The 25430-nt window shown below is 39.1% G+C and overlaps 2 protein-coding genes across 9 annotated transcripts; one reads left to right on the top strand and one right to left on the bottom strand.

The window, feature by feature from the left end:
• Window positions 1–4435: 4435 nt before the first annotated feature.
• Window positions 4436–9799, bottom strand: LOC101175395 (dnaJ homolog subfamily A member 2-like). Its single transcript, XM_023955889.1, has 9 exons — window positions 9655–9799; window positions 7796–7855; window positions 7446–7672; window positions 7287–7367; window positions 7016–7149; window positions 6709–6905; window positions 6435–6579; window positions 6061–6188; window positions 4436–5969 (listed from the first exon to the last, which is right to left on the bottom strand). The coding sequence occupies exons 1-9, from the start codon at window positions 9730–9732 to the stop codon at window positions 5781–5783; spliced, it is 1239 nt and encodes a 412-aa protein (XP_023811657.1). The 5' UTR covers window positions 9733–9799; the 3' UTR covers window positions 4436–5780.
• Window positions 9800–11332: 1533 nt separating this feature from the next.
• LOC101175152 (serine/threonine-protein phosphatase 6 regulatory subunit 2) lies at window positions 11333–25179 on the top strand. 8 transcript variants are annotated; one of them, XM_020704108.2, is made up of 26 exons: window positions 11333–11654; window positions 12626–12731; window positions 12847–12997; window positions 13113–13211; window positions 13384–13570; window positions 14477–14614; window positions 14706–14771; window positions 14867–14979; window positions 15055–15168; window positions 15296–15416; window positions 15812–15973; window positions 16079–16312; window positions 16401–16465; window positions 16539–16654; window positions 16920–17005; window positions 17101–17178; window positions 17260–17357; window positions 17695–17752; window positions 17901–18022; window positions 18111–18280; window positions 18378–18498; window positions 19476–19555; window positions 20348–20558; window positions 20728–20751; window positions 21279–21407; window positions 22566–25179. In XM_020704108.2, the coding sequence occupies exons 3-26, from the start codon at window positions 12870–12872 to the stop codon at window positions 22585–22587; spliced, it is 2742 nt and encodes a 913-aa protein (XP_020559767.1). In that variant the 5' UTR covers window positions 11333–11654; window positions 12626–12731; window positions 12847–12869; the 3' UTR covers window positions 22588–25179. The 8 variants fall into 8 exon arrangements, with proteins under 8 accessions (XP_020559767.1, XP_011474471.1, XP_011474473.1 ...); XM_011476169.3 differs by having other exon boundaries at window positions 11334–11654; window positions 12643–12731; window positions 18378–18534; XM_011476171.3 differs by having other exon boundaries at window positions 11334–11654; window positions 18378–18534; window positions 22578–25179.
• The last annotated feature ends 251 nt before the right edge of the window (window positions 25180–25430 follow it).

Genomic DNA, 25430 nt, shown 5'->3' with positions numbered 1-25430 from the left:
CAAAATAGACCAACACTCAAATCTGATGTAAAATTGTCACCACAACCAATTAAAAAAAAAAACAGGAAAAAAGGTAGATTTTTCTTCCTTTTTTTAATGTCTGGATACCTCGATAATTTATTATTATCAGAAGGTTCAGAAGCTGTATGAATGGAAGCAAATAAATATAACCAAAGTAGTTTAGATCCTAAATAATAAGACTAAACGTCCAGCGACAGCTCATCGAACTCATGTAAAATGTCAAATCATTTTAAAGGTGGGGGTTCTGTTCCTCCATCAGAGCCTGTCTGGGTGCATCAGAACAAAGCGGCAGCAGGTCCACAGTGCAGTCCTGGACTGCTGTTTCTCTCCTGAACAAGATACAGATTCTTTGTCAGCAAGAACAGCACATGGTGACCAACTTAACCCAGAGGTAAATAGAAAAAACAAATACTGAAAACACACCAGAGTGGCATGTGAGTGACTCCAACAATAACATCAGGACCTTTTTGACATTGATGGACCTTTTTTTAAATTCCAGATGGTGCAGTGAGGATCCGGTCCTCGTGTGTCTTCACATCAGGCTGGCAACTCTTAAAGCCCGGAGGGAGAACATGTCCTACAGCTGTCTTCTAGCTGCCCAGCAGTCCTGGGAAACATGGTGGGTGAACCAGGAAACAATAATAATGATAATAATGATAATAAAGAGTTTGCAATCTTTAGGTTTGAGGTCTTTATTTATTATTTATTAATATGTTCAGGCCAAAGATGAGAAGTCCATGCATAGCAGAGCAGGTGGCTCTGTGGCTTGACGATGAAGAAGAAGAGGAACAGGGGGAAAAAGAGGACCTCAAAACATTACAGCAGGTCAAGTAGATTCATCCTGAATGGCAGACATTTATCAATTTTAAACATTAAGATAAAATGAAGGGGAACGACGCAGTATTTTCTAACATGCTACACATTTTTAGAAGGCAGCACTGCAGCTTTTGGTGCTTAGTCAGGAGCAAGAAAGAAAGCGCTTGATCCGAATAATACATGAAATCTGCCAGGAGGAATCACAGGGGTCAGATTGCAAAGTGCTTTCAAAGGGAAGTAAGTTTTTTGTCAGCCTTTACTTAGAACTTCCTTCTAGTTCATTCCTTTTATTTCAGCAATTTGTTGTCTCCCTTTTAACAGCATCAGACAGCGAGCAGGTTAATTTGAGAGACGAGTGTTTAAAAGGGCTAAAACAAATCCATGCTCAGCTGCAGACTCTATCAGGAGTGCAAGGACAACAGCCATCATTTCGACCTCAAGATTGTGCTCCGCCTATGTTGATCCATCTAATAGAGCTTCAAGAAGTCCAAGCTTTGATTTTACTGGAAGCCCTGGCAGAAAAGGTGAGCAGAGAGGAGAATGTCATAGAGGCAAAAGCACCATCACAGTAGACGTGTGCATTTTTTTAACCCTACATGCTGTGTGTCTGTCAGAATCTCAATTGCATCTATGCTCTGCGGGATAAATACATCGATGAAATTCAAACACAGCGCTTTAGCGGCCTGCTTCAGCTCCTAAGCACAGACTGGAAGCTGTTTCCTGATCCAAAACTGCCTGACAACAGAGACCAGAGCAGGCCTCAGTCTTTATGCAGATCCGATGAAGAGCACATCAGCGGGGCATCAGCTGAGGCTCCAGGAACTGATGCGATTAAAAGTGCCAGCAGTGAACTCCAAGAAGTCCTAACTGCAGAGGACAAAAAGGAACTTTGTTCAGGTATTGCTGACAATGAAAGAGAACAAGTCCAAATTGCACAGCTGGAAGTAATATTTTTTATTTTTATTTTTTTGAATGGTTTATTTCAAGCAATCAAATAAGAATAATACACAAAAACAATACAATCATCAGTTATGCATTCATACAATGAACTACCAAACTGAGGATAATTAGACATATTAATAAAAATTACTTGAAAGGGAGTGGGGGGAAGCGAATTTATATAATCCCACCCTGTCATACGTAACCATTTTATTACATGATTTATCATTATCCGGTTCCTAGCTTTTATCAAGACAGAATTAACAATTCTGAAGTATCAATATAATATAGTTTGCTCATTTCTGCAGGTTGTGGAGCTGTCATTGAGGATCTACCCTACTTGGAAATTTCAAGTGCATCAGATGTGCAGGGCTTGACTCCTGATGGCTCCACTGTAGAAGGAGCTTATAATGGAGAGAGCAGTGCAACAGGGACTCCTGACAGCTATGAGAAGCAGGAGTCTCTGATCCCGCTTGCTTGGAGCAAACCAACTGACTGTGACACAGATTGCCAAGTAGATGCTGCAAATGTGGGTTCGGGACAGAGTCCAGATGTTCAGGGCAGTGAGATGACTCCAATCCTGCCTGCACAATCCAGGAAAGCAGTCCCACAAATAGATGTGGAGGAGCAGAAGTCCACTTTGGCTCAATGCGTCTCTGCACAGTCTGCAGAGCAAGCCACAACAGAAGAGCAGGTAGCACATCAGTGTACAGGTCTCTTTTTATTTTATTTTATATCCTCTAACTTTTTCATTGTTTCTAAAAGAGACAAACGGCAGATCAAGCAGTCGAGGGAGAAAACACATCTGAAAAAGACCAGAAAATGAGTCCAACAGAAGAGGAGAACTTCCAGGATATGCAGCCTGGACTTTCTGGAGATGCTGATGAACTTGACTCTGGAAGATCCAATCCCGTCGCCGATTCTGGCAGAGAGATGAGTGCAGTAGAAATGTGTCAAACTGAAACCAAGTCTGAAGAGGGCGATCTCAGAGAGCCTGAACCCTCTGACTGTGAGGAGATGCTTCACCAAGAATCAGTGGTAAGAGCATGTCAATTTTCATGAACCGGTTGTCAGTCTAAGATCTAACCAGATATTTTATGAACCAGACTGAATGCATGCTCTCAGTGAGCAACTCTGTGAAGGAACCGACTCTGGTGGAGAAGGAGCGAATGACAGAGCCAGTGTCTGTAATGGAGAGGGAGAAAACCATGCGCAACCTGGTGGACATACAAAGAAAAGTGGAGCAAAAGCAGCAGAGAGACAGAGAGAGACAGTTGCTGAGGGTGAGAAAAACCAACAGAGAAATGTAAGAGTGATCAGAGCCAAAGGTGTATTCAGTTTCATCATTTTTTCAGGTTCAGGAGCGCCTGTCCATCATCCAGAACAGAAAGGCGGAGGGAGATCTGCAGGGCATTAAGCACACAGACCGACTGAAGCATCTTACCCAAGATCTGCCAAAGGTAAACCAGAAGGTGACCAACATAAAGGTGTGACGGCGACCGTTGCCTTTACAGTATTTGTGTTACAGAAAGACAAGATCCAGCAGAAAGCTGCTGTTCGAGAGCGACTGGAGCAGGTTAGAAGAGAGCGCTCCAGCATCATGCAGTCCAAAAGGGACAGGTAAACAGAATGGCTTCGACCTCATCAGGATGCTGAAAATGTAACGCTGACCAACAAGAAATCGGCATTGTTTATCCCTTAGGAATACCGCAGGATTTAAGGAACTGCTGGCTCCAGTGGCTCATCACAACGACATAGAGAGCGGAAGTGACTAAAATGCTCCAAGTGTTTGAAGCCAAGAACGTTTTTGGTCCTGATTTCATACAATAGTTCCTGTGTTACTGTTAATGTGCACACAACTAAACGGTCTACTTATTTTATGGTAAAAATGTAATCACAATCAAAGTCATTTCAAAAATAGATGCTTTTACAACAAAATGTATTGCATGCCACCAACTTTTCTGTTTTTGGTCATGGATACATGGCTTTAAGGAGGGTGGAAGACGGTAACACCTCTTATTTTATACTACGATGTTACAGCTTCTGTAGAAATAAGGGTGAACTCTCCACCCAACAGTGGGTGGGATAGGCTCCAGCAACCCTGTGACCCCAAAAGGGATCAAAAAGCTTTACAAAACGGTTAAATGAAACTTAGCTTTTACACTGCGATTTTGCTTTAAGAATACTTTATTAGGTCAAAAACGTATCATTTTTATCACCATGACCTCAAATCTGTAGGTGCAAACACTACCTTTAAAACTTATACCTGAAAAACCAAACATTGTATTGAAGCTGGACTTGGAGTTTTGAATTAGACCCAAGATTTTTGATCCCTTCCATTGATATGGAATTGTGTAATTTTGGCTCATCACGCTTCATAACTTTTTTCTTCCCCTGTCGAGTTGTAAGCTCCTTGCTGGATTAAAGTTCGACTTAAAGCATTTTTTCCTCTTAAAGCAAAATATCTCAAATCCCAACCTAATCTTTATTCTTTTCCAGTGTAAAAATGTGCTTTACAGACTCATGAGTAGTCCTACACATAGCCAGAGCTACATCTTTCCACTAACGCAACATTTCAATGATTTGAAATCCAACTATTTTTTTGGCTTCCACCAGGAAAATTATTAACAGTACAAGATAAATATTGTTGTAAGGCAAATTTCTGTTAATTTGTAGTCGTTTATTATACATTTTGACAACCATAAGCATCAACAATTATGTAATTTGACAAGGAACCCCCCCTTAAACCATGTGGACTTTTGCCCTTGTGGCCATATTTACAGAAACAATGAAATTCAGAGGTGCATGTAAACAGTGACTCCACTATCCTTACTTCATGTTGACTGTTGCTGCTCGCATACGAGAACAGGATAACACAGCTGTTGGTTTAATGCACGGGGACCGGGTTTATTTACAGGTATTTTGAGATAGGAAAATTCCAATATTACAGGGGGGGGGGGCATGTTTGACTAGCAACTCTGCAACAGGAATATGTGTATGATACATAGTTTTCCCTGCAGAACTGCAGGACAGCAGGACCCCCCCTTTCCTCCCCAAATTTCAGGTAATTAGAGAAAAAGTTTCTATATCTGATTCTTCTGAGTAAATAAAAACATTCTTTAAATAACCATATTTGGTGTCCAATCGCACTGCAGCTCAATGCAAAACAGGAATACCTACCACCCTAAGAAGCTGGAACATTCCACAGCAGCTCGCCAACACAGTGAGCCACTGCACTGCACACAAACACGAGTACAGAACTGTAAGGTTTGCAGTTTCAGAACACAACAACATTCACACCAAGGAATTTCAGACAACAAAAATAAACGTAGTGATTTATCTGGCCGGTGGTACACTCATTTTTAATGGACCTCACAGCTCGGAACAAAAGCATTCCCTGCAAATCAATGAATCAAGTTTTCTCTAAGATGGGAGTTTTAACCTCGAGTGTTCTTTCCAAATGTGTTAATAGACCAGTTCTTGCAGCAGTAGAACTCTGCATTTTAACAGCTGCGGTGTCAGACTTCATTTGAAAGTTTCTGGAGCTTGAATCTAACTGATCAAAATCTTCAGCAAGAACGAACATGCGCTTGTATGTGATTGACTAAACTACACGTTTTACAGGATACTTCACAATATGTGCATTTTGTACACTAGACTGTTGTTTTCCCCACAGTAAAACATAAAAAGCTTAAAACGAGAACAAGGATGCCCAAGCGATGCAGAGCCAGTGAACATCTCACAACTTAACTCTTCTTGCTGGAGAAATTGATGAACACTGATGTCCAATAACACAAAACGGCCACCGCACATCTGGGATCTCTTTGACTTGGGGGCACCATAGAGCTGAGGAAGGAGGATGATTGCATTTCTTTTTTTCACTGGACTCATCAGAGAAAAGAAATCTGAATCTATACGCAACAAGTCTTGATTTAGCAATGGAAACGGAGGGCTGCGTGTGTCTGATTTAGCTTTTGTTTATGTGTGCAAGTCTGTGTATGAGTCTATTGGTGTGCACACTGCACCCCGGGGCCATGGTGACCCCCTTCCTCATCAGAGCTATCATTATACGCCTCTCTTCTGGCTCCACTTCCAAAGCCTTGACTCCGTTCAAACTCAGTCAAGTCAACTTCCTCTGCGTCTGCTGCAATGATGGGGTCGTCAGCACGAGCAGGAAGCAAACATTCCAGGTCCTTAAAGAAACAAATCCGACGGTACATTAAAAAAAAAAAGAAAAAGACAAACACCTTGAAAAAAGCGCATCGTAGATCTGCTAAAACTCACGTTCAGCTTGTCGGGACTGATCCAGTTGTTTTCAGGAAACTGGACGTCAAACTTGATGTAAAGATCGCCCTTCTCGAATGGATTTCTGTACTGAGGCATCCCCTCTCCTTTCACCACTCGAATACAGCCTGACATGCACACAGAAGAGGATTTATAGCAAACGTCCTCAACATTTATAGGAGAAAATATGTCTAAGCATTGAATAAATGTTGCAAATGAGAAGCAACTTTTAGAAAAGAATCTTATATTTTAAAATTACAAATATACACAAAACCCACACCTAAATCTGCCTTAAAAAATAAAATCATCATTTCTCAGTTTTCAACAGCAATATTCAAACCTTTTTCTTTTTAATTGGACAAATGGAAGTTTACCTGGCTCGATGACCTTCCCTGGGGGGTATTTAATAAGCAGCTGACGTCCATCCAGGTGTGTGACAGTCATTTGGAATCCACAGAGAGCCTCAACCAGACCAATGCGGTGGACCATGTGAAGATCACTGCCTTCACGCCGGAAGTCCTGTGTTCAAATAAACTATTGGTTACTTTCCTCCAAAGACCCAGGATGATTACAGTAAACAATAGTAAAATAGTTTTCACTGAGCACTTTATGTATTGATCAGTTTTTCAACCTCTGCTCTAACAGTACCTCATGCTCTTTCTCTTGAAGCACCAGAACTATGTCTCCAGGTTCAACGCCTGGTGCTTGGTCAGCTTCTCCAGAAAATGTGATCTTCTGCCCATGCTTCATGCCTTTGTCCACATGAACCTCCAGAAGTTTTGTGTCCTTGCACACCTTTTGGCCCTCGCACTTTTTGCAGCGATCTTTCTCGTTTATCACCTCACCTGGACAGGACGACAATCATTTCGAAACCTTTCAGAAAGGGGGGTTTCTTTTTTCTGATTGTACATCGTTTGTTTTGGAAGCAAAGACTTGGCTATGTAGAATGAATTACCCTCTCCGCTGCAGTCTGTGCACACCGACTGCATCTGCTGAACCATCCCAGGAGCCAGCTGTCTGATCATGATTCTCATTCCTCTTCCTCTGCAGGCCACACACTTCTGCACCGCTCCAGCTTTACCTCCTTGACTACAAGGAAAACGCTTCAGGTTAAGGCAATGGCATAAAAACATCAACACCGAAATTTTTTTTAGAAGTTATTTGGATAGGAAATTTCATGAAAGTTTTTATATTTTGAAGCAAAAGCAAGTAAAGTGCCAACTTACCCATTGCAGGCACTACACAACACATTCTTACTGAGCTGCAGTTTTGTGGTTTTTCCATTGTACAAGTCTTCAAGAGACACTCTGTGGGACAAAAATGTTTTTATGAACAAGTTTTTATGTTTGAACCAGTATGTAAAGCATGTTGTACACTGTGTTTACTTCAGAGGGTGTATCATATCGTCTCCTCTCCTCTTTCCTCCATTGCGTCCTCTGCTTTGTCCACCCATGAACCCAAAGAGCCCACCGCCGAAAATGTGAGAGAAGATGTCCTCCATCCCTGGCCCTCCGCCTCCTCCCTCTCGCAGCCCTTGTTCGCCATAACGGTCGTAAAGCTCCTTTTTCTCTGGGTTTGTCAACACCTCATAGGCAAAACTTATTTCTTTAAACTGAGGAGAGAATGAGGTAGTCAGGAATAAATCACCAAAAGCTTGAAGTAGTGTAGAACAGGAATTCGGAACGTGAACTTCAGTTCTAATAAAAACAAAGTGCTCCACTTTTGCTCATCCTACCTTGTCCCCAGCTTCAGGATTCTTGTCAGGATGGTACTCTTTTGCCAGTTTGCGGTATGCCTGAAATGAGTCACAAATCCAAAAAAAAAAATATATATATATATCATGAATGGGTCCCATCTTTGATGACTCCTGTAATAAATAGTTAGAACAGCAGGCAATTGTATAGCCATAACTGGGCCTAACAGTTATGGTCTCCAAGCAACAACATAAGTAAACATATCTTAAATCACCAAAACTTAAAAAAAGAATAAATAAAACTAACAAAAAACACAAGTGCACAAACACCACTATCATCTTTAAAACCAAACGTACAAATGAGATTATAAAAACTTAAAAGAAAAAAGGGAGCATTTACTTTATTTCCCTCATGCGTAGCATTATACACCTGCTGCAAAGATGTACACAGATTTAAAAAAGGTTTAGCTGCAGTTTCTCTTTTTTTTGTTTTGCCCACAACAAGATTACTTCAAACTTCATTTACTTTGCTTAGTTATGAATATATTTATTTACCACAAAGGTTTGATAAAATTACAAAGAGAAGGTTTAAAAAAATATATTAAAAATGACAGACATCTTTTATGAAAATTAAAGCCAAGAAATAAAGACCTTTTGATCTTTTTTGGTATCCTTTACCATAAATGTTTATTTCCTGTACATTTCTTGTTAAAATGTAATATATAATTCTAAGCTTCATTTAACCTGAATGTTTCTCTCCAGCAATGTTATCAACATAACCCTAAATAACAACATCCTTCATTTTAAAATATATATTTACTTCTAAATGGGGAAAATTTAAAATAATTTGATTTCTTTCTCAAAAATGGATTTTAAAAAGTAATAATCTGTGACAATATTTAGTTGAAATATTTTGGGTTAATAGTTGAAGATAAAATAACTTTCATGTATACTTTAGAACCATCTTTCAAAAAGTAAAATTTTAGGACATTCCTTTTTGAAAGCTTTTTACTTCTCAGTAGATGTAATGCACCAATAATGTGGAATTGCTAGCTCCTCATTGAATTAGTGGTATTCAACAAAATTAGAGTTTTGTTCTAAAGAATCTGCTTTAGAAGCCACAGAAAAGCAGGAAAAATGTATGGTGTTTTTCCTATTTTCGATTGACAGATGGCATTTAAAGTGGAAACCTCTGATACTTGAACCTTTGGTTTAGAAGAAAACCCCAAGGGGGAATTTTTAATTTTAAAAACGTCACTTCCTAAAGTACATAATGAATAGTTCCACAGCACACCCCCATATGAAATTCATGTGGGACGCGTACTAATATTATAATAGGAAGATATGTTTCTTATTTTACTTAACAACTTGTCACTCACTTGTCTTGTGCATACGTTTATTGGCTCGAGCCACATTATCCCACCGTTAGGCCGAGCTTTAGTTTTCCCGTTTAAGGACACCTATCGATGATAACGCAGTACTCTCTTAATTAAAAGTAACGAGGTCACCTGCGCAGTCAGCGTTGCCTCGTTACAGTGTTGATGGAGGCTATTAGCTGAAAATGTGTCACCTAGCCTAAATAGCCGGCAACCTCCCGCACTCGTCCTGGTCACTTGATGTTCTAAAGCGAACTATCTTCGTTCGTGTCAAATATCTATAAATTATAGCTTTTACAAACACAATATCAGCCCCACATGCTGCCTCGGCTGATCATAAATCGCGCTGACACTAAATATTTGAGTCAAATAGCGTGCTAGCAAGCCCATAGTCCTGTCACTAAACTAAGCTAGCTCCCATCATCCATTAGCTTGTTTTTAGGCCACATAACACTCCTGACCTCTCGCTCCCTTAATTCCCATAAAACATTCATGAACCGTTCTTCAATGTGTTAAAGTACCCACCTTTTTTAGCTCATTCTCGGAGGCAGAAGGTGATACTCCAAGGATGTCGTATAACTTCGTGTCGGCAACGCTCGCCATGATGCTAACCGGCTGCTAGGAAAAGTCGTTCTGCGGAGGCTCATAAAGTGAGCGGAGCGAAACGGTTCACCGGTAGGGGCTGTCCAAGTTTCTGCCGGACCCAACACCGAACTTATAAAAACAAACTCATTGCACAGTCATGGTAATCGCCATCAAAAACAATGTTGATGGCACATGAATTTATATCAGGTGCAGATGGGTTGTATACAGTTTTAAAATAACAAATAATTTTGTACAAATTGCTCAAAGTAGTCCTTCCAAATCAAGCAATTTACTTTCACTTGAGCAGTTTTGTTATTATAAAATAACAGTAATTCTAGTCCTTTTGTTTTTTTAAAACGTAATATTTTTTATGGATGAGATCCACACCATATTAAATTTTGGCTGATTGGTATTAGCATAAAAAAATTCATAATTCATTTCTGCCAATAAGTCTCACTAGTGTTGTTGGTATTGGCCATAAAATTCAAACCAGCAATGAAAAACCCTACCTTTTTCATCCAGAAAGGCTCTGTAACCTTTAAAGATTTTACCTATTATTATTATTATTATTATTATTATTATTATTATTATTATTATTATTATTATTATTATTATTATTACCTTGACAGGGTCTAACCCTTCAACATTACTCCAGAGAGTAACTTCAGCTTAAGACTTGCAGGTTACAATATGAACTAATCAACTCTTTATATGATAGGTTTTAATTTTAAACAATAATAATAATTTTAAACAATGGGTTTCTAATGATTTTACCGTCAAATTGCAATCCCTTCTCTTGTATAGAAACTCACAGGTTTATTGCAGTAGCTTTTTCAATCCAAGAGATAGCAGATATCAAAGGGGATCTCTTGACACATCTTAATGAATTTGAAAGACACAAGATACCCTTGGCAAAAAGTAGTCTAAAAGTGGTTTATTAGCTATAATTATTACAAGTGGGTATAAAAATTGAGGCAGTAAGTTTACGTTTTATATACTATCTACATATTGTGAACTTAAAAATGTTGCAATTAGACTAAGGAAGTATTCAGTTAGTATTTCCTACACTATACATACATGGTTTGTTGCATGTTTGCTATACTTGTACTAAGGGTATTCAGAAAATCATAAATAACTTTAAATAAAAAGTATTTTGGTGACAACAAAATAAATACACATGTCCTTTTATAGGCTGTTTTCCCTCTAAATTTTACATTACAACGTACAGTGTAACAAAACAGCCATTGTTTTTCTCGCAGAACTATTAGCCACTTATGAAACAAGAATAAAGCAGTAAAGCAAGAAGGACAAATATAGAAAAATATGCTAAATTGTTCACAGAATTTCCTTGATTCCAGACACATTTTCATTTCAAATATAAATGTCGGTAGGAAAAAAAGTCTTTGGATTAAATTACAATAATGTAATTGCCTTGTACAGAATGTGATGTGGCTTAAGCTTTAACTATTTTTTACCTTCATATTTAACACTTTTTTATTTATTTCTCTTAAATGTAAAATTAATTTGACCAGAGTATGCATCATGCAAAACAAGAGGAAACCGTTTTCATTGAGGAGGGCAGGGCCGCCTCAGTGAAGCGTCGTCCCTAGCAACGCCCCTGGCGACGGAAAATAAATATCAACGTTTACAGGATATTCGCTACTAAACTGTTGATAGTAAATTAACTGTATTTTATTTATTTGTTTTCTTACTACAAGATCTGTATGAATCATTTTGTGGAAGAGTCTGTCTGTGTAAATATAGCTCAGTGTCAAGACCCTAAATGACATTGCACTGCTTTTCGGTAGTGTCGTTAAGCTAACAACGCAGTCATGAATTGGCAACTATGGGCCTCCTCTCTGGGTGACTTGACGCCTTCGGTCGCCGAATTTACCGTCCTTGAGTTCATAGGTGGTCCCTTTTGAGGTTATGGCTTAAAGGTAAGGGTGTTAAGACTCCCACTAAAGATAATTATGCTTAAAATGAAGCGTCGCAGTTACATTATGATTATCGGAGAACGTAAAAACGCTAGGTAGGACGCCCCGCTGGCGTGGATAATAAAATCTCACGTTTTGAGCGGCTGGTTTTGGTCGCACTTTGTTTCTGCTAGCGTATAAAAAAAGAAAAAAAATAATTTGTTGTGATTAGCAACGCGATTGGGGCTGCGCTAGCGGATTTGCATGCCTACCGAGCAAAAGACGGGAACTTTAAGTTAAGTAAGCACGCATGATGAACCCCATAGGGAAACATGTTAACGGGAAGTTCTACGGATGCGCTAATTACCCGCGGCTTTTGACAAGTGACATGACTGTTATTCTGCTAGGGGCTAATATACGCGTTTATGCTAACATCAACCGCTGCCAGCTGCTCTCTTTGGACTCCCGAAAGGCCTGCTGTAGCCGCTCACCATTGGGCTGTTGTTCTGCACTGACTTGAGACCTTTGTCAGCATAAGAGAGAAGAGCCTCAATTACCCCATCATCTGTGACATTCATCTTAAGAGTAGGCGCTAGCTTAAATTTGACAAACCACTTTCAGTCACTCTTAGATAGTTGAGGTACCGCCTTGTTTTGCCTCTCAAAAATATAGTAATGAAAAAATCGAGTTTCATTTGCTCTACATGAAATTTATAAACTGTAAATTAGCAGGAAAACATCACTGTTTTTGCAATGTGCATTAAACTATCTGAATTTATATATTGACGACATGCATAAAGTATTTTCTTTATCTTCTAGTGAGCCAACTATTGCATGAGGCTTCTGTGTAAACAAGTCTGTTAATCAGGACATAAGCAAACCCCAGTAATTTGATTACATATTTATTGATTGCTGCCAGCCCAGCCCCTTCACTTGAAACATGAAACTTAATTACTGCAACATTTCCAGTTTCTTGTTATCTTTTCTTTACCGTAGACGATCTTCTTTCACAGTTGCTGGGTTCAGGATGAATATATACTTGCTTTAATGTGTCGTGGCTCTTTTGCAAGCCCCATCTGAGGATACAGCTCCTTCTCCAAATGTAAGAGCATCCATACTTTTTAAATCACAAAGTGTTTTTTTATTGTTTTGTTTAATTGTCTGAGTGTGCTCATTTTCATATCACACACTCTCTCTCTCTTGGTCATCCCCTGCAGTGTATGTTTCAGTGACAGCTGCCATGTTTTGGAAGTTTGACTTGCACACATCTTCTCATCTGGAGGCCTTGCTGGACAAGGAGGATGTCACACTCAAAGAGCTTATGGATGAGGAGGATGTGCTACAGGAGTGCAAGGCCCAAAACAGGAGGTCTGTTTTTCCTTTGAGTCTTTGTTGCTCTAAAACCTCCACTGCATCGACGTGCCTGCACTAACTTGTTTTTTTGTTGTTGTAATTTATTGTCTTGATGACGATTTATTTGCAGACTTCTCCTGTTTCTTTGCCAAGACAACTGCATGCAAGAACTAGTTCATCTGATCACAACAGAGCCCCCTGCTGGTGGAGAGGAGACGAAGCGCTTTAAGTGAGTTCTGCTGAGGAGAAAAAATGCTGAGGTGGTCAACTGGTTTTGCTGGTGCTGCACTATATCATATCGCTTCCTTGCTATTTCACAGAACACCTCTGACTTAAGAAAACACATATGTTTGCACCACGTTTTCACTGCGGGTCGTCTCCCATTTATTCATTTATTGCAGGTACCCAAATGTAGCGTGTGAGTTGCTGACGTGTGACGTGGGAATGATCAATGATAAACTGGGTAGTGATGAGTCTCTGCTGGAAACTCTGTATGCCTTCCTCGAGCAGCCATCGGCACTAAATCCTCTCCTGGCGTCTTTCTTTAGCAAGACAATTGGAAACCTCATCACGCGGAAGACTGAGCAGGTATACATCAACGCATTTGTGTCCCGCAATCAGAAAGTGACAGCTTCCTATAGGTGTTGCTCATGTGTCATGTAGTCTGAGGATACCTAAGGAAGGAGAAAATGAAGAACAGTAATGCCTCCTTGGAAGTTTAAATTCTATGGAAATGTGGCCATCCAAATATGCTAGAGAACTTATCATTGACTGAATATTTTATAGTTAGGTAGCTTCATTATCTGTTTAAACGATTACATTTTTTGTTTGTTTGTTTTTAGCTGTAAGGAAATAGTTTAATTTTGTTGTTGGGATCAAATATTTTCCCTGCTGGTGGACCCAAACTTCCACTTTTTCCCAAAACAGTTTTTTAAGCCTTACTAATAGTTTAATGCATACTTTATTTTTATTTCCCAAATTGTATTTCCTACACTTCTCTTCTTGTTTCCTTGCTTTTCTCTTTACTCCACCGTGCCTGGTACGTGAGCTGAGGAGGGAAAGAAACCCACATTAACCCGTTCAGACTTCCTTTAAAATTATGGGTTCTGACCAAAATAGCATGTAGTCATCTGAAATAAATAAATAAGTTTGAATGTGCGCAGTTTTTTTTTTACAGCCCACAGCTATATTTTAATTTCTGTCGGATGATAGAAATATTGAAGTTGTCACTTTGCATCAATGGATATCTATAATTTAAAATTATATAGAGATACTCCTGCTTTCTACATGCTGCCTGCTTTTTGTCTAAAGTTAAAGTTAGTGTTTTTTTTAATCGTTCCGCTTCTTCATTTCATTAGTTTCAAAGTTATATTGAATTTATGAAGTATTTTTCACAAACAATAAAATCAAAAAGATCATTTATTGCTTTTTATATTCTTTAATCCCTGTAATTTAGAAATTAATCTGATAGAAACATTTGTTTGTTTTGTTTAGGTTATTAGTTTCCTGCGGAAGAAGGATGAGTTTCTTTCGTTGGTCCTGGAGCACATCGATACGTCGGCCATGATGGATGTGCTCCTGCGCCTTATCAGCTGTGTTGAGCCAGCGCCACTTCGTCTTGAGACTCTGATGGTATGTGACAAAGAAGCTTTCTATTCCCAGTTTTTTTTAAACACATTTTCCCTCCACGTACTGTATGACGCCAAATATCTTTTGTTAACAGTGGCTTAATGAACAGAAACTGGCCCAGAGACTCATAGAGCTTATTTATCCTGGGAAAGATGAGGAGGTGGGAACAAGCAATGATTTTTTTTAAAACATGATTTCTCTTAGATTCTCAAAACTGGAAGGTCAAAGAGTCTTTTTCATTTTGTCCCATGTCAGAAGCAGACAAATGCATCTCAGACTTTGTGCGACATCATTCGGCTTAGCAGGGACCAGGCTGGGCAGCTTCAAGAGATTTCCCAGCCCGACCCGCTGCTGACTGTGCTGGAATCGTAAGTCCAGAGAGAAGCATGTTCACGCATCTTTCAGATCCGATCACAGAGGTTGATGCTGTGCTGTTTTTACAGGCAGGAGTGTGTTGAGCAGCTGCTACAGAACATGTTTTCAGGAGAGAAGACTGAAAGCTGCATTGTTAGTGGGATTCAGGTGTTTTTGACATTGCTGGAAATCCGCAGGCCTATGTGAGTTCATTATATTTAATGCCAATCTTCTTTACAGTAATGGTTTGCCTCTGCTATTTATGTCAGATGCTGTTTGCAGTTTTTTTGTTGATGGTGTTTCTTAAGTTTTTATCTTTTGGAATGACAGGGTGGATGGGATGATGGATACTCAGGCGTTTGAGAGGAGTTACACTGTTAACAGCAGCATTTTATTGGCCATACAGCCACACCTGACACATTTCCACCAGCTCCTTCTGGAGCCCCCTAAGGTACATTTAAAAAAGATACAGTGAGAGTCTGTGTTTTTAGCTGTAACAGTTGATTTAAGCATAAAGAGTGTTTAAAAAAAGCAAGTATTTTCTCTGAAAGTTACAATTTCACATACTTTTTTAAAATAAGCAAAGTAGTCTTTCAGTGGGGTAAGAAAATGGTTTCATCTAGAATAATTATTACCAGTATAAAAAAATGTTTTCCTAAACTAATATTACTTTGTTATTGGAAAAACTCTTAATGAGGTCATTTTTAATCAGAATTTTTTTTTGTCTTGAATCAAGGTTCTTTTTACTTTAAGATTCAGTTTTTTACATGAACCATTTACTCCCTCATTTGCCTTTTTCTAATGCAAAGATTTTTAAAATCTTTAAATGTATTTATTCACGTTTAGCGAGAGCCTATGCTGACCACTTTAGGCGTGCTGGAGGAACCCCTGGGTAACACGCGTCTGCATGTAGCCAGACTTGTGGCTTCTCTGCTTTATACCAGCTCTGCTAGCCATGCAGTCGTAGCACAAGAGCTCTGCAGACTCAACACTATGGAAGTCCTTCTGGTGAGACACGCTTTTTCTAACATTGTGCTTTTTAACCACAAGCTTCTTCATTGAAAAACAAGCTTCAAATATTTGTTTGGCCAAATTTTTGCCATTTTTTTTTAGGACCTGTTTTTCAAGTACATATGGAACAACTTCCTGCACCTGCAAGTGGAGCTGTGTGTCGCTGCCATCATCCGGCCTTGTGCCCATGAAATGAGGCTTCAGCCTGGTTTGGCTTCCAGTGACGGGTGCAAAGCTGCTCAAGATGGATCGCAGGAGCAGGCCTCAGCTGAAGGTCCATTGTCTGAATCTCCAAGCTCCTCTGAAAACCCTGCACACAACTTAATGGTGACCCATGTAGGTGTTTTTTTTCTGTTTGTTAAGTAAATATGATAATAAATAAATGATGTGACACTAAATGAGACAAATGTTTCTGTCTCAAAAGTTGTTCCAACACTGCCACCTTGTCCAGAGGATCCTTGAGGCATGGGAAGAGAATGATAAAAAACAGTAAGAATCATTAAATTTAGGAGTTACACCCAGATGCTTTCCCTAATTGTGCATTTCTTTTGTGTTTGTGAAGGTCAGAAGGTGGAATGAGAAGAGGGTATATGGGACACCTGACCAGGATTGCCAACACTGTGGTCCACAACCTGGAGAAAGGTCCTATTCACACTCAGATTAGTAACCTTATATCAGGTGTGTTGGAGGCTCATGGAAACATTATTTTTGCATTGTATTTACAGATGTCCCCATCACACACACACACACAATGTTTACGTTTGGTTATCTTTTTTAACAGATAACTTTAAAAGATTTTCTTTTAAAGAAAATCTTATGTTGATTATTTCTATGATGTATTGTGATTTTAATGCATTTTTCTGTTTTGTGAAGCACCTTGAATTACTTTGTGTATGAATTGTGCTATACAAATAAACTTGCCTTGCCTTTTTTCTTGCTGTAGAGCTGCCAGAGGACTACAGAGGGCGCTGGGAAACCTTTGTGGATCAAACACTGTCAGAAACCAACAGGAAGAATACTATTGACCTGGTAAAGCCTTCTTCACATTGGCCTGTAATATTTGTGCCATAGTTTTAAACTGTCAGTCAAAAATGAGTATTTTGTGTTTTTGTTTCTGCCTTTAGGTTGGAAGTGGAAACCCTCGACCTTGCTCAGAAGATGATATGGAGAGTCCCTTCCCCAAAGAACTGACAGTACAGCAGGTAAACACAAACAACCCCAATCATTTGATTTTCAGTCCGACATCCTTTATCATCCTGAGATTTGGTGACATGTGTTTATAGGCGTTTTCGGACTATCAGATCCAGCAGATGACTGCTAACTTTGTGGATCAGTTTGGCTTCAATGATGAAGAGTTTACTGATCATGATGATAGCATTGGGTATGTTTCATGTTTATTTTGCTCTTTTTTTTTTCATTTCTGAATGAAGATACTCTGCAGAGGTGAGAGGAGAGGATAGATGCCACACACTATGGCTCTTCAATAAATTCCCTAAATGTGAAAAACGATTAACTTAGTAAATGATTAATTTTAAAAATGCTGATTTTGCATTGCACAGATATACTTGTGGGTAGCAGCTTTACATGTTTCATTGTTAAACTACAGATTCAACTGGCTTCTTTTAAAAAAAGCAAGAAGACTGTTTTTCTCACTTTTATATTTGTTTCATTCTTTTCCTTAAATTTCATGCTGACTGTAGAGTTTTTTTGTTTTTCAGAGCCACGTTTGACCGGATCGCAGAGATCAACATTAACATTGATGCAGGCCAGGACAATGTGAGATTATGTCTCCAATTACTTCAAAATGTGTAGTCCTAAATCTTTATTTTATTGTTTTTTTCAAGCCACAAGGAAACAGTGAAATCCATGCTAGCTGACGGGGGCTGATGTGGTCATGTTTGCACTTCTGGCTTGTTTGTGTTAGGCTAACACAGCTGTGTTTGAGGCCTGTTCCAAGGAGAGAATTCAGCCCTTTGATGATGATGAAGAGGACATTTGGGAGGAAAAAGAGATCAACTATGCAATACAAACTAAGTCAAGGAACAGGTAAACACTGTCCCCAGATTGTTGGTCCTTACATGGCATTTTAAAGTAATCTGTGTTATTTATGTGTTTGGTTTGTTGATTGTTTAAGGTTTGGTGGGTCACAGTCCTCTCAAAGCCAAGCAGAGAGTACTTGTCAGAGGACAGCAGCTTCAAACACTGAGGCCCCCGACAGAGAAGCATCCTCTGATTCTGAGGAAGAGGAGCATAATGATGATCTAGATCCTTTTTCAAGTCAAAGTCAGACAGAAACAGCAAAGAGTGGGTCTTTCTTCTGTATTGCTGAGTCAAGCTTCTTTTTCTGTCATTTAGGTTAGAACAGAACCAGGTCTTGACTTATTGATTTTTTTTTTTCCAGGCGTTGATTGGGTCGCCGACTTTGGAGAAGTGAACTCGACTGCTCCTGCAGCCGGAGTGCCGTTTTCTCCATGGGACGCTCCGGCCTCCCAGCCAGCTGCAGCAGAAGCTGAGGATAAGGGGTGGGCAAAGTTCACCGACTTCCAGCCATTCTGCTGGTAAATTTGGCTTTTGTTGAAAAAATAACAAACAATAAAGGATGTCTGCTTCTGCTGTTGTTCTGATCCAGTTTGTGAAAAATCCTTTTAGTTTCAATATTGAAAAACATGAACATGAAGAAAAGTACCAGCAGGTCTTAAAATTATCCCCCAACTTACATTTTTATTTGTTTAGCAAAAGTTTTCAATAGTACTTTTTCCAAGTGTTTCAAAAAGTGTTTTATATAAAACACATTAAAAGGTTTCTTAAATTTTATTTAAAAAACTACATCTTAAGAACTACATTTAGTATATTTAATGGTACTGTAACGCTCATTAGTCTCAGCACCCGCTCACACACGAGTCAATCACATCAGTTCTTTAAGGTGGCATATGAATGACACCACCAGTATAGTTTTCATTCAAAATTAAACATCAAGGGTTTAAAAAAGAATATTGGCTCTCAAATTCTTGGTTTGAAACAGATTTATGACACATAATTGTGAGGGGAGGGTTGCCTGGTATTTATTATAGTGCATATTTTTACATTGTTATATCCATTTTTTACCTTTACTTTTAGATTTATACATTTTCATTTCTTCTGTATATTTTGGATTTATGTTATAAAACATAAAAACTGGTCTCAATATTTTTTTTTCACTGTAAAAGATAAAACTTGCTACTCAAAATTGATAATTTTAGCTTTACTTTGGACATTTTTGACAAGTATAACTAAAAAAAAATGATATGAAAATAAGCTGTTGTACTGAAGAAGTAAATATCAATCATTGCCACAAATAATTTATTTAAAAGTAAATTATTAAAGCAAATTGTAAAGTATAGTATTAAAAAACACTCAAGTAGGCCCTGGACGACTAAGAGTTAAATGTTGCATGCTTGATTATAAATGTAATCTAATTTCTTTTAGAAAATGACCCAAGTTTTCACATTAATGTGTGCAGCTCTGAAACAGGCCCCCGATGCAGCTCTCCTGTAGACTCTGACCTGAGCGGATCGGAAAATGTCAAACCAAACCCCAACCGTGAGTTTCTTTGGAATTCTGATGTTTTTGTGAATTTTCTGCCAAAACAACCTAAAAAACTGAGCGTAAAGGTTCTGACTTGCTATTGAAGTTGATTCTATAAGCTGTTAAGTAAGGGTTAATGGCCGACGAAGTGTGCGGTTACTACTTTTTAACGCACGCCGTGGAAGCCGTCGGACGGTTGCTTCCGCGAAGTGCGTTAAAAAGTAGTAACCGCACACTTCGAAGGCCATTAACCCGCTTATACCATGGTCACTTACAAAAGCAATACATATTAACCAGGTTTTAGTCCTTAATTCTTGTTTTTTTTCCGATTTGTATCACTTTTCTCATAAACAGCGTACTATATGTTACGTGATGCGGCGCATCGCGCCGCATCACGTAACATATAGTCCGCGTCGCGCAGCACCACCGCTGCAGTTAAGATTCGGCGATATACATATGCTGATCGTCCCGATGGGTTGAATAAAGCATCAATTCAGAGGGAAAGTTAATCGCTTACCGCTTGTTTTTGCCCCGATGATGAAGCAAAAGGTTGTTTTACAGAAGCCGGCGCAGTGATACAAATCATTTAAGCTAGCCGACCGGAACTTCTTTTTTCACCGTGCGGTTATCAGGTTTTAACGCATACCCAGCAGCCAATCAGAATCGAGTATTCAACCGGACCATGGTATAACAGTCGAAATAATACACAAGTAAAATCCCTGAAATGTCCTATATTTCATTTGATTGTTTTGTGATCATTTATTGGTATTTAGTCATGATTCCTCCCCTAAAACAAACCCTTTGCAGCTTGTGTATGGAGCGCATGTGTGGCAAGAAAAGCTCCACTGGTGGCATCAGACAGCTCCTCCTCCAGTGGCTCTGACAGTGACGATGAAGACAGAAAGACGCAGTCCAAAGTCAACGTGACGGCCACCACTGAGACTATCACCACGGGTGCCGGCAAAGAGACTATCCGGCTCACAGTGGACACCAAAAACGAGAGGGCAGTCTTCAGCAGGTACTCGCTCTCAAACAGGTGTCCTCTGCTGTGTTTATCCTGTCTCTCATGGTTGTTTCAAAAGCGTCCTTCCCTCTGCCCAAACCTCCTGTACAGTACTCCTGTTCCATCCTTACTTTCTCTCTGATGTAATGTGTGTTCCCTCCTCTGTCACCTGACTTGATTCCAGAGTTTTCAGACCTGCATTCAGACGGTATGTTGTTCTTAAGGGAACTGCGTGTGTGAAATGCTCTCATGATTCAGTTCAGAAAACAGCAAACCTAACCCCATAACTCCTGGCTCTTAGATCAGCTGCAGGACTGTGTTTTTAAGCCCAGTTTACACCACATGATGAAGGTGGTCAACACATGTGACGTCCTTCTTTTGCGGTCAGAGACCCCCCATACTAACCTTTTGTCAGATAGCATGCTATGAGTTGCTACAAACATCAACTTTCTAACAGATCGGTTCATTCTCAGATTACTAACAGTGCACTGAGGAGCATGGGCTACATGATTCAAATGACCCTCAACTATAGCGACAGAACAGATCCTCCCCCAGTGGAGCTTAGTGGATGCATGAGTCTATGCAAGAGCTTTGCACAATGGTTACGTAGATGGAGAACTACAGACATGGTCAGCCACAGCCAGAACCCAAAACCAGCATTTTTTTATGTTTTAACATGACTATTGAGAGTCTCCACTGTTTAGTGCATATGTAATTTGTTGTTGTTTGTTTCAGTGAAGCTGACAGAGTGCCAGCAGAGGGCCCGTCCATCGCAGACGCAGATAAAGACAAAGAGAAGAAGCATGGAAACTCTTCCAGCCCAGTTACAGCCAGTTCAGCGGAGCAGCCAGCTGCAGCCACACAGTAAGTGAGTGGTGCTTTTCTTTCCTTTTCTTTCCATCTGTCAAGGCTCTTTATGCGAATTTGACCTTAATTTTTGAGTGAAATTAGTTTAGGATTTACTCTAAGAGGGATACATGTAAGGTTCATCATTTTTCCCTTCCATCTGTCATGATGGATATTTTCCTCTGAGCAGTTTTTTCTTTAGTTTTGTAATTCCTTATTTAAATATTCATTTTTTCTGTTAGCATTACATTCAAACTCCAACTAATTTTGCAGAATCCCCTCTTCTTTTTTTTGATTTGCACACAATCAATCTGAAATGACTGATTAAGAAGGAGATCACAAACTAACCATTTTCATCTTTAAACAGGAGCATCTAAAGTAGTTTTGCTTTATTCATAACAACAGCATAAATGCCTGGTTGTCTAACAGCAGGGAAAAGGAGAAGAGGTGGCCATACAATAGCTGAGCCTCAGGTTAGAAGAAGAAACTGCTGGCAGAATAGAACAATGTTAATGTGCTTGTGACTGATGGCTGCAGTGAAGTGATCCCCATCAATCGCCAGAACAGTCCTTAGCAGTAGACTGATTGTTCTTCAGAGATTATTAAGAACGAAAAAAAAACAGAAGCAATTTTTCAGAAACAATCATTTGTCAATATATACATCTGTTGTCATTAGATGAGGTGTTTTTTTTATTATCCGCACACACACTGAACAAAGTCATGAGATTGAACTTCAGTCACTGTTTCTTGTGTCAAATGTTCTCTGCTGTTAGGAGATTTCGTGGATGAATGTGGAACACATTTTACTCCAGACTAAGATCACATTTACTGTTATTAGATTGGAAATATATTGTTTTACAGATGTTTCCCTTTTAAGTAAAGTTCTGACATTTCAAACATTTGTTTAAATGGTTGCATTTAGTTGACAGCGACTCTTGTGCTGCAGGTCAAAGAGGACAGAAAAACAGTTTTTTTCTGGGACTTCTGCTTCATAAAATGAATAAACAAATTTCAACAAAATGTTTATCTTGAATTGTTTTGTTTTCTTGCTATTTTTTTTCATGGAAACAATGTTTGGTTATAGCTTTAGCTGCAGTGTTTTGTGGACTGGTTGGTGCAGTTTGATTCCAACAGCTGCAGAGTACATTTTCAATTTTTCCCTCTTTTTTTTTGTTGTTGGCCTCCTAGAGGGATGTAGTCGGCAGCGAATGGAACTGGCCTAACCATGCAGCTAAAGACGCGTCTCATTCCCTCATCCAGCACAGCGCCATGCCACCTCTGCTTCCTCCAGTGACCTTTTGTAGTGTCTGTGAGTTCATGGAAAACCTTTCTTTATGTGGGAAACCCGGAAAAATAGGTCCTGCTGAAGTTTGTCACAGAAAAAGAGAGAGCTTTACATGCCTTCAAAAAAAATTGGAAATTTGACGCGGCATTAAATTAAGTTTCAAATCATCGGAGCCTGGGTACAACACCCAGGGAATTTTTCTAACACAAGATTTAACTGTTTACAAATGAATAAACTAATAACTAGCAAACAAGCTTGCAAAACGATAGCAGTTCTTTTTTTTTGTATTTAATGTAAATTCTGCTACTTTCCTTCATGCTGTTTAGATCATTTCAAATCAATGTTTTAACTTGTACCATTTGGAGCATAAGTGCTCCTCTTTTGTTTATTCACAACATCAATGTTTGAAAGCATCACACGTCATTTCCTCTTCTGAGAGAATACTGTAGTTTAGGTGTGTGTTTGAGCTCCGTCTGAGATGAGCGCACTCTCAGGTTAATGGCAGAAAGCACACCTGTGTGACACACAGCACCCACACAATTCCATAGACCTGCGTATGTATAAACAGCCATACCTACAAACACATGCAAAAATAATAATAATAATAATAAATATGGGGGAGGAAAAAGCAGCAAAAGAACAGTGATGATGTGCACAGACCAGTTCATCCCACCCTCAAACGCTCTTTCAATGTAATATTGTGAAATCTGAACCTGTATTAGGTTGTGGTTAATTCTTGGTAATGCATAAACATAATATAAATGTAAACAGTATATATAAACATTATATCTATTTTTTGAATAAATCCAATGTACGGAACGGAGGTTGTTTTGCAGGTTGCTGTGTGTGTGTGTGTGTGCGTGTGGTTGGAGGCAATAAGGATGTGTGTGTTTTGGTCGGTAGGTCCACACGAGTTCCTGTTTTGTTGCTGGAGTCCTGTCTACATGCAGGTGTGAGTGTGAGCATGTTGTGCGTTTTGGTTGTCTGCAGGATGTCTTCCATAAAGTTTACCTAAAGAATATTTCTCTGCTGATTCCAGCTCAGGCTGTACTGTACTTTCCATCAACAGTTGAAATGTTTTTTTTCTTGTGTTTTCTTCGCACATTGTTTCAATATTTGGTCAGTCGCTTAGCGCCAAACGCCAGTTTAAGGAAGCAACGTAGGTTAGATATTTTTACACATTATTAAAAAATCTTGTCAAACAATTTCTCAGTGTTGACTTCTCTTTAAACAGATTTAACATTTAACATCAAAATAAACACATTTCATGACATGCCAACTCTTTTAGTTTGAATATTGGTGCATTTTGTTGAAATCTAAACATAATTGTCCAAAGTTTAAAAACATTTTTCAAGTTAGAAGAGTTGATAAGAACTAAATTAATTAAATAATTATAATAATCAATAACTGAAAAAACCTTCAACGCACTCGTGTTTTCTAAAGATCCTAACTTAAAACAACAAACTGCCTGAGCTGTAATGAACCAGAATTTTTCTGCCACACACTCACCTTCTTTCTTCTCATCTCTCTTTCTCAGGGAAGGAGTTGACTTTAATTGCATTAATAACGATGAAATGATTTACTTTATTTATTTTTCAAAGCACTTTTTGGACAGGCACTTTTGGTTAGCATGTGATGGTGCCTCAGGCAGCCGTATTACTCCCTCCTTAGTGGTGGGAGAAGTTTGACTTGAAGGAGCGAAGCATGTACATACTAGAATATTCTTTTTTTTTTTAATGCTTTCTGCCAAAGTGTGTCTTCCCAACAGGATTACAGCTGAACTTCATATCTGCAGTAGCCTTGTTTCTTGTCATACAGGTGTAGAGTAATCAAATACAGTTTCTGATCAATCTTCCACGTGGGGTTCCTCGTTTTTTATGTAATAATAAATAGTGTGTGCACTAAGAGGAAGGCTTTAAAGATTCATCTGTTGCTTTCATCAGTTCAACGCTTTGAGCCGTTTGAAGTAAAACTAAACAGAGAGCAATTTTTTTAGGATCAGAACTAGAAGATTCAAAAAATAATAACTTTTTTTTTGTTTTGACAAGGTTGTGGACAGGGTCACATATTTCCCCTCCTTCACCAAACATAAACACTGCATCCCATTGTGTGTGTTTGACGCTGCCCCCTTCACATGGGGGCAGTTCCAGGTACGTTGCAGCGTTAATGGCATGTGATACGGTAAGCTTTAAGTGCCATTAAGTTAGACTCATCAACTATTTAAGTAATGCTGGATTCTTCAGTGTTTACTCATAAATTTACTTTTAAAAATTCCTTGCCCATTTTGTACGTTGAGGTATTTTCTTGTGTGCGTGTGTGTTTGAAGATGTTGGGTGGGGGGTAATTCTGGGAAAGACTGATGTAATGTCAATTTTTTTTTTAATGTGAAGTGGACTGATGCTTTTTTGAAATTCTTTTATTCTGAAGGAGTAATGTGTCTCTTTCCTGTTGTCGGTTTAGCTTGTACTTTCAAATATTGAACCTAATAAACGTGTCAAAACAAACTGCAGTGTCCGTGTCGCATTCAAGGTCTGTCGTTAAAAAAACAAAAAACAAACGTGTGCAGGTAAAACCCAGTAGCAGGACTCGTTCTTTGGAAAATATTGACCTCTGGGCCAGATGATGGGATGGATAAGGTTACTTCCCAGCTGTACTCTTTTTGTCTCCTATGTGAACCCCTCCCTCACATGACACCCCCACCTCCCCTACTGCAAACAGAAACCCGCCTATCACTGAGATCCAACTGCTTTATGCAC

This window comes from Oryzias latipes, chromosome 6, assembly GCF_002234675.1.
Source record: "Oryzias latipes chromosome 6, ASM223467v1".
Taxonomy (NCBI): domain Eukaryota; kingdom Metazoa; phylum Chordata; class Actinopteri; order Beloniformes; family Adrianichthyidae; genus Oryzias; species Oryzias latipes.
The sequence above is the reverse complement of the archived record's forward strand: the minus strand, read 5'-3'. Positions and strand labels throughout refer to the sequence as shown.

Bases quoted from the DNA above. Each gene is read 5' to 3' on its own strand.
- LOC101175395 (XM_023955889.1), bottom strand. From the start codon at position 9,732: ATGGCGAGCGTTGCCGACACGAAGTTATACGACATCCTTGGAGTATCA. The intron at 7,368-7,445 runs GTAAACACAGTG...TTTGTCCCACAG, and splicing joins GATATGATACACCCTCTGAA to AGTGTCTCTTGAAGACTTGT. The intron at 7,150-7,286 runs GTAAGTTGGCAC...TTTTCCTTGTAG, and splicing joins TTGTGTAGTGCCTGCAATGG to TCAAGGAGGTAAAGCTGGAG.
- LOC101175152 (XM_011476169.3), top strand. From the start codon at position 12,870: ATGTTTTGGAAGTTTGACTTGCACACATCTTCTCATCTGGAGGCCTTG. The intron at 16,466-16,538 runs GTAAGAATCATT...GTGTTTGTGAAG, and splicing joins GAAGAGAATGATAAAAAACA to GTCAGAAGGTGGAATGAGAA. The intron at 17,753-17,900 runs GTGAGATTATGT...TGTTTGTGTTAG, and splicing joins TTGATGCAGGCCAGGACAAT to GCTAACACAGCTGTGTTTGA.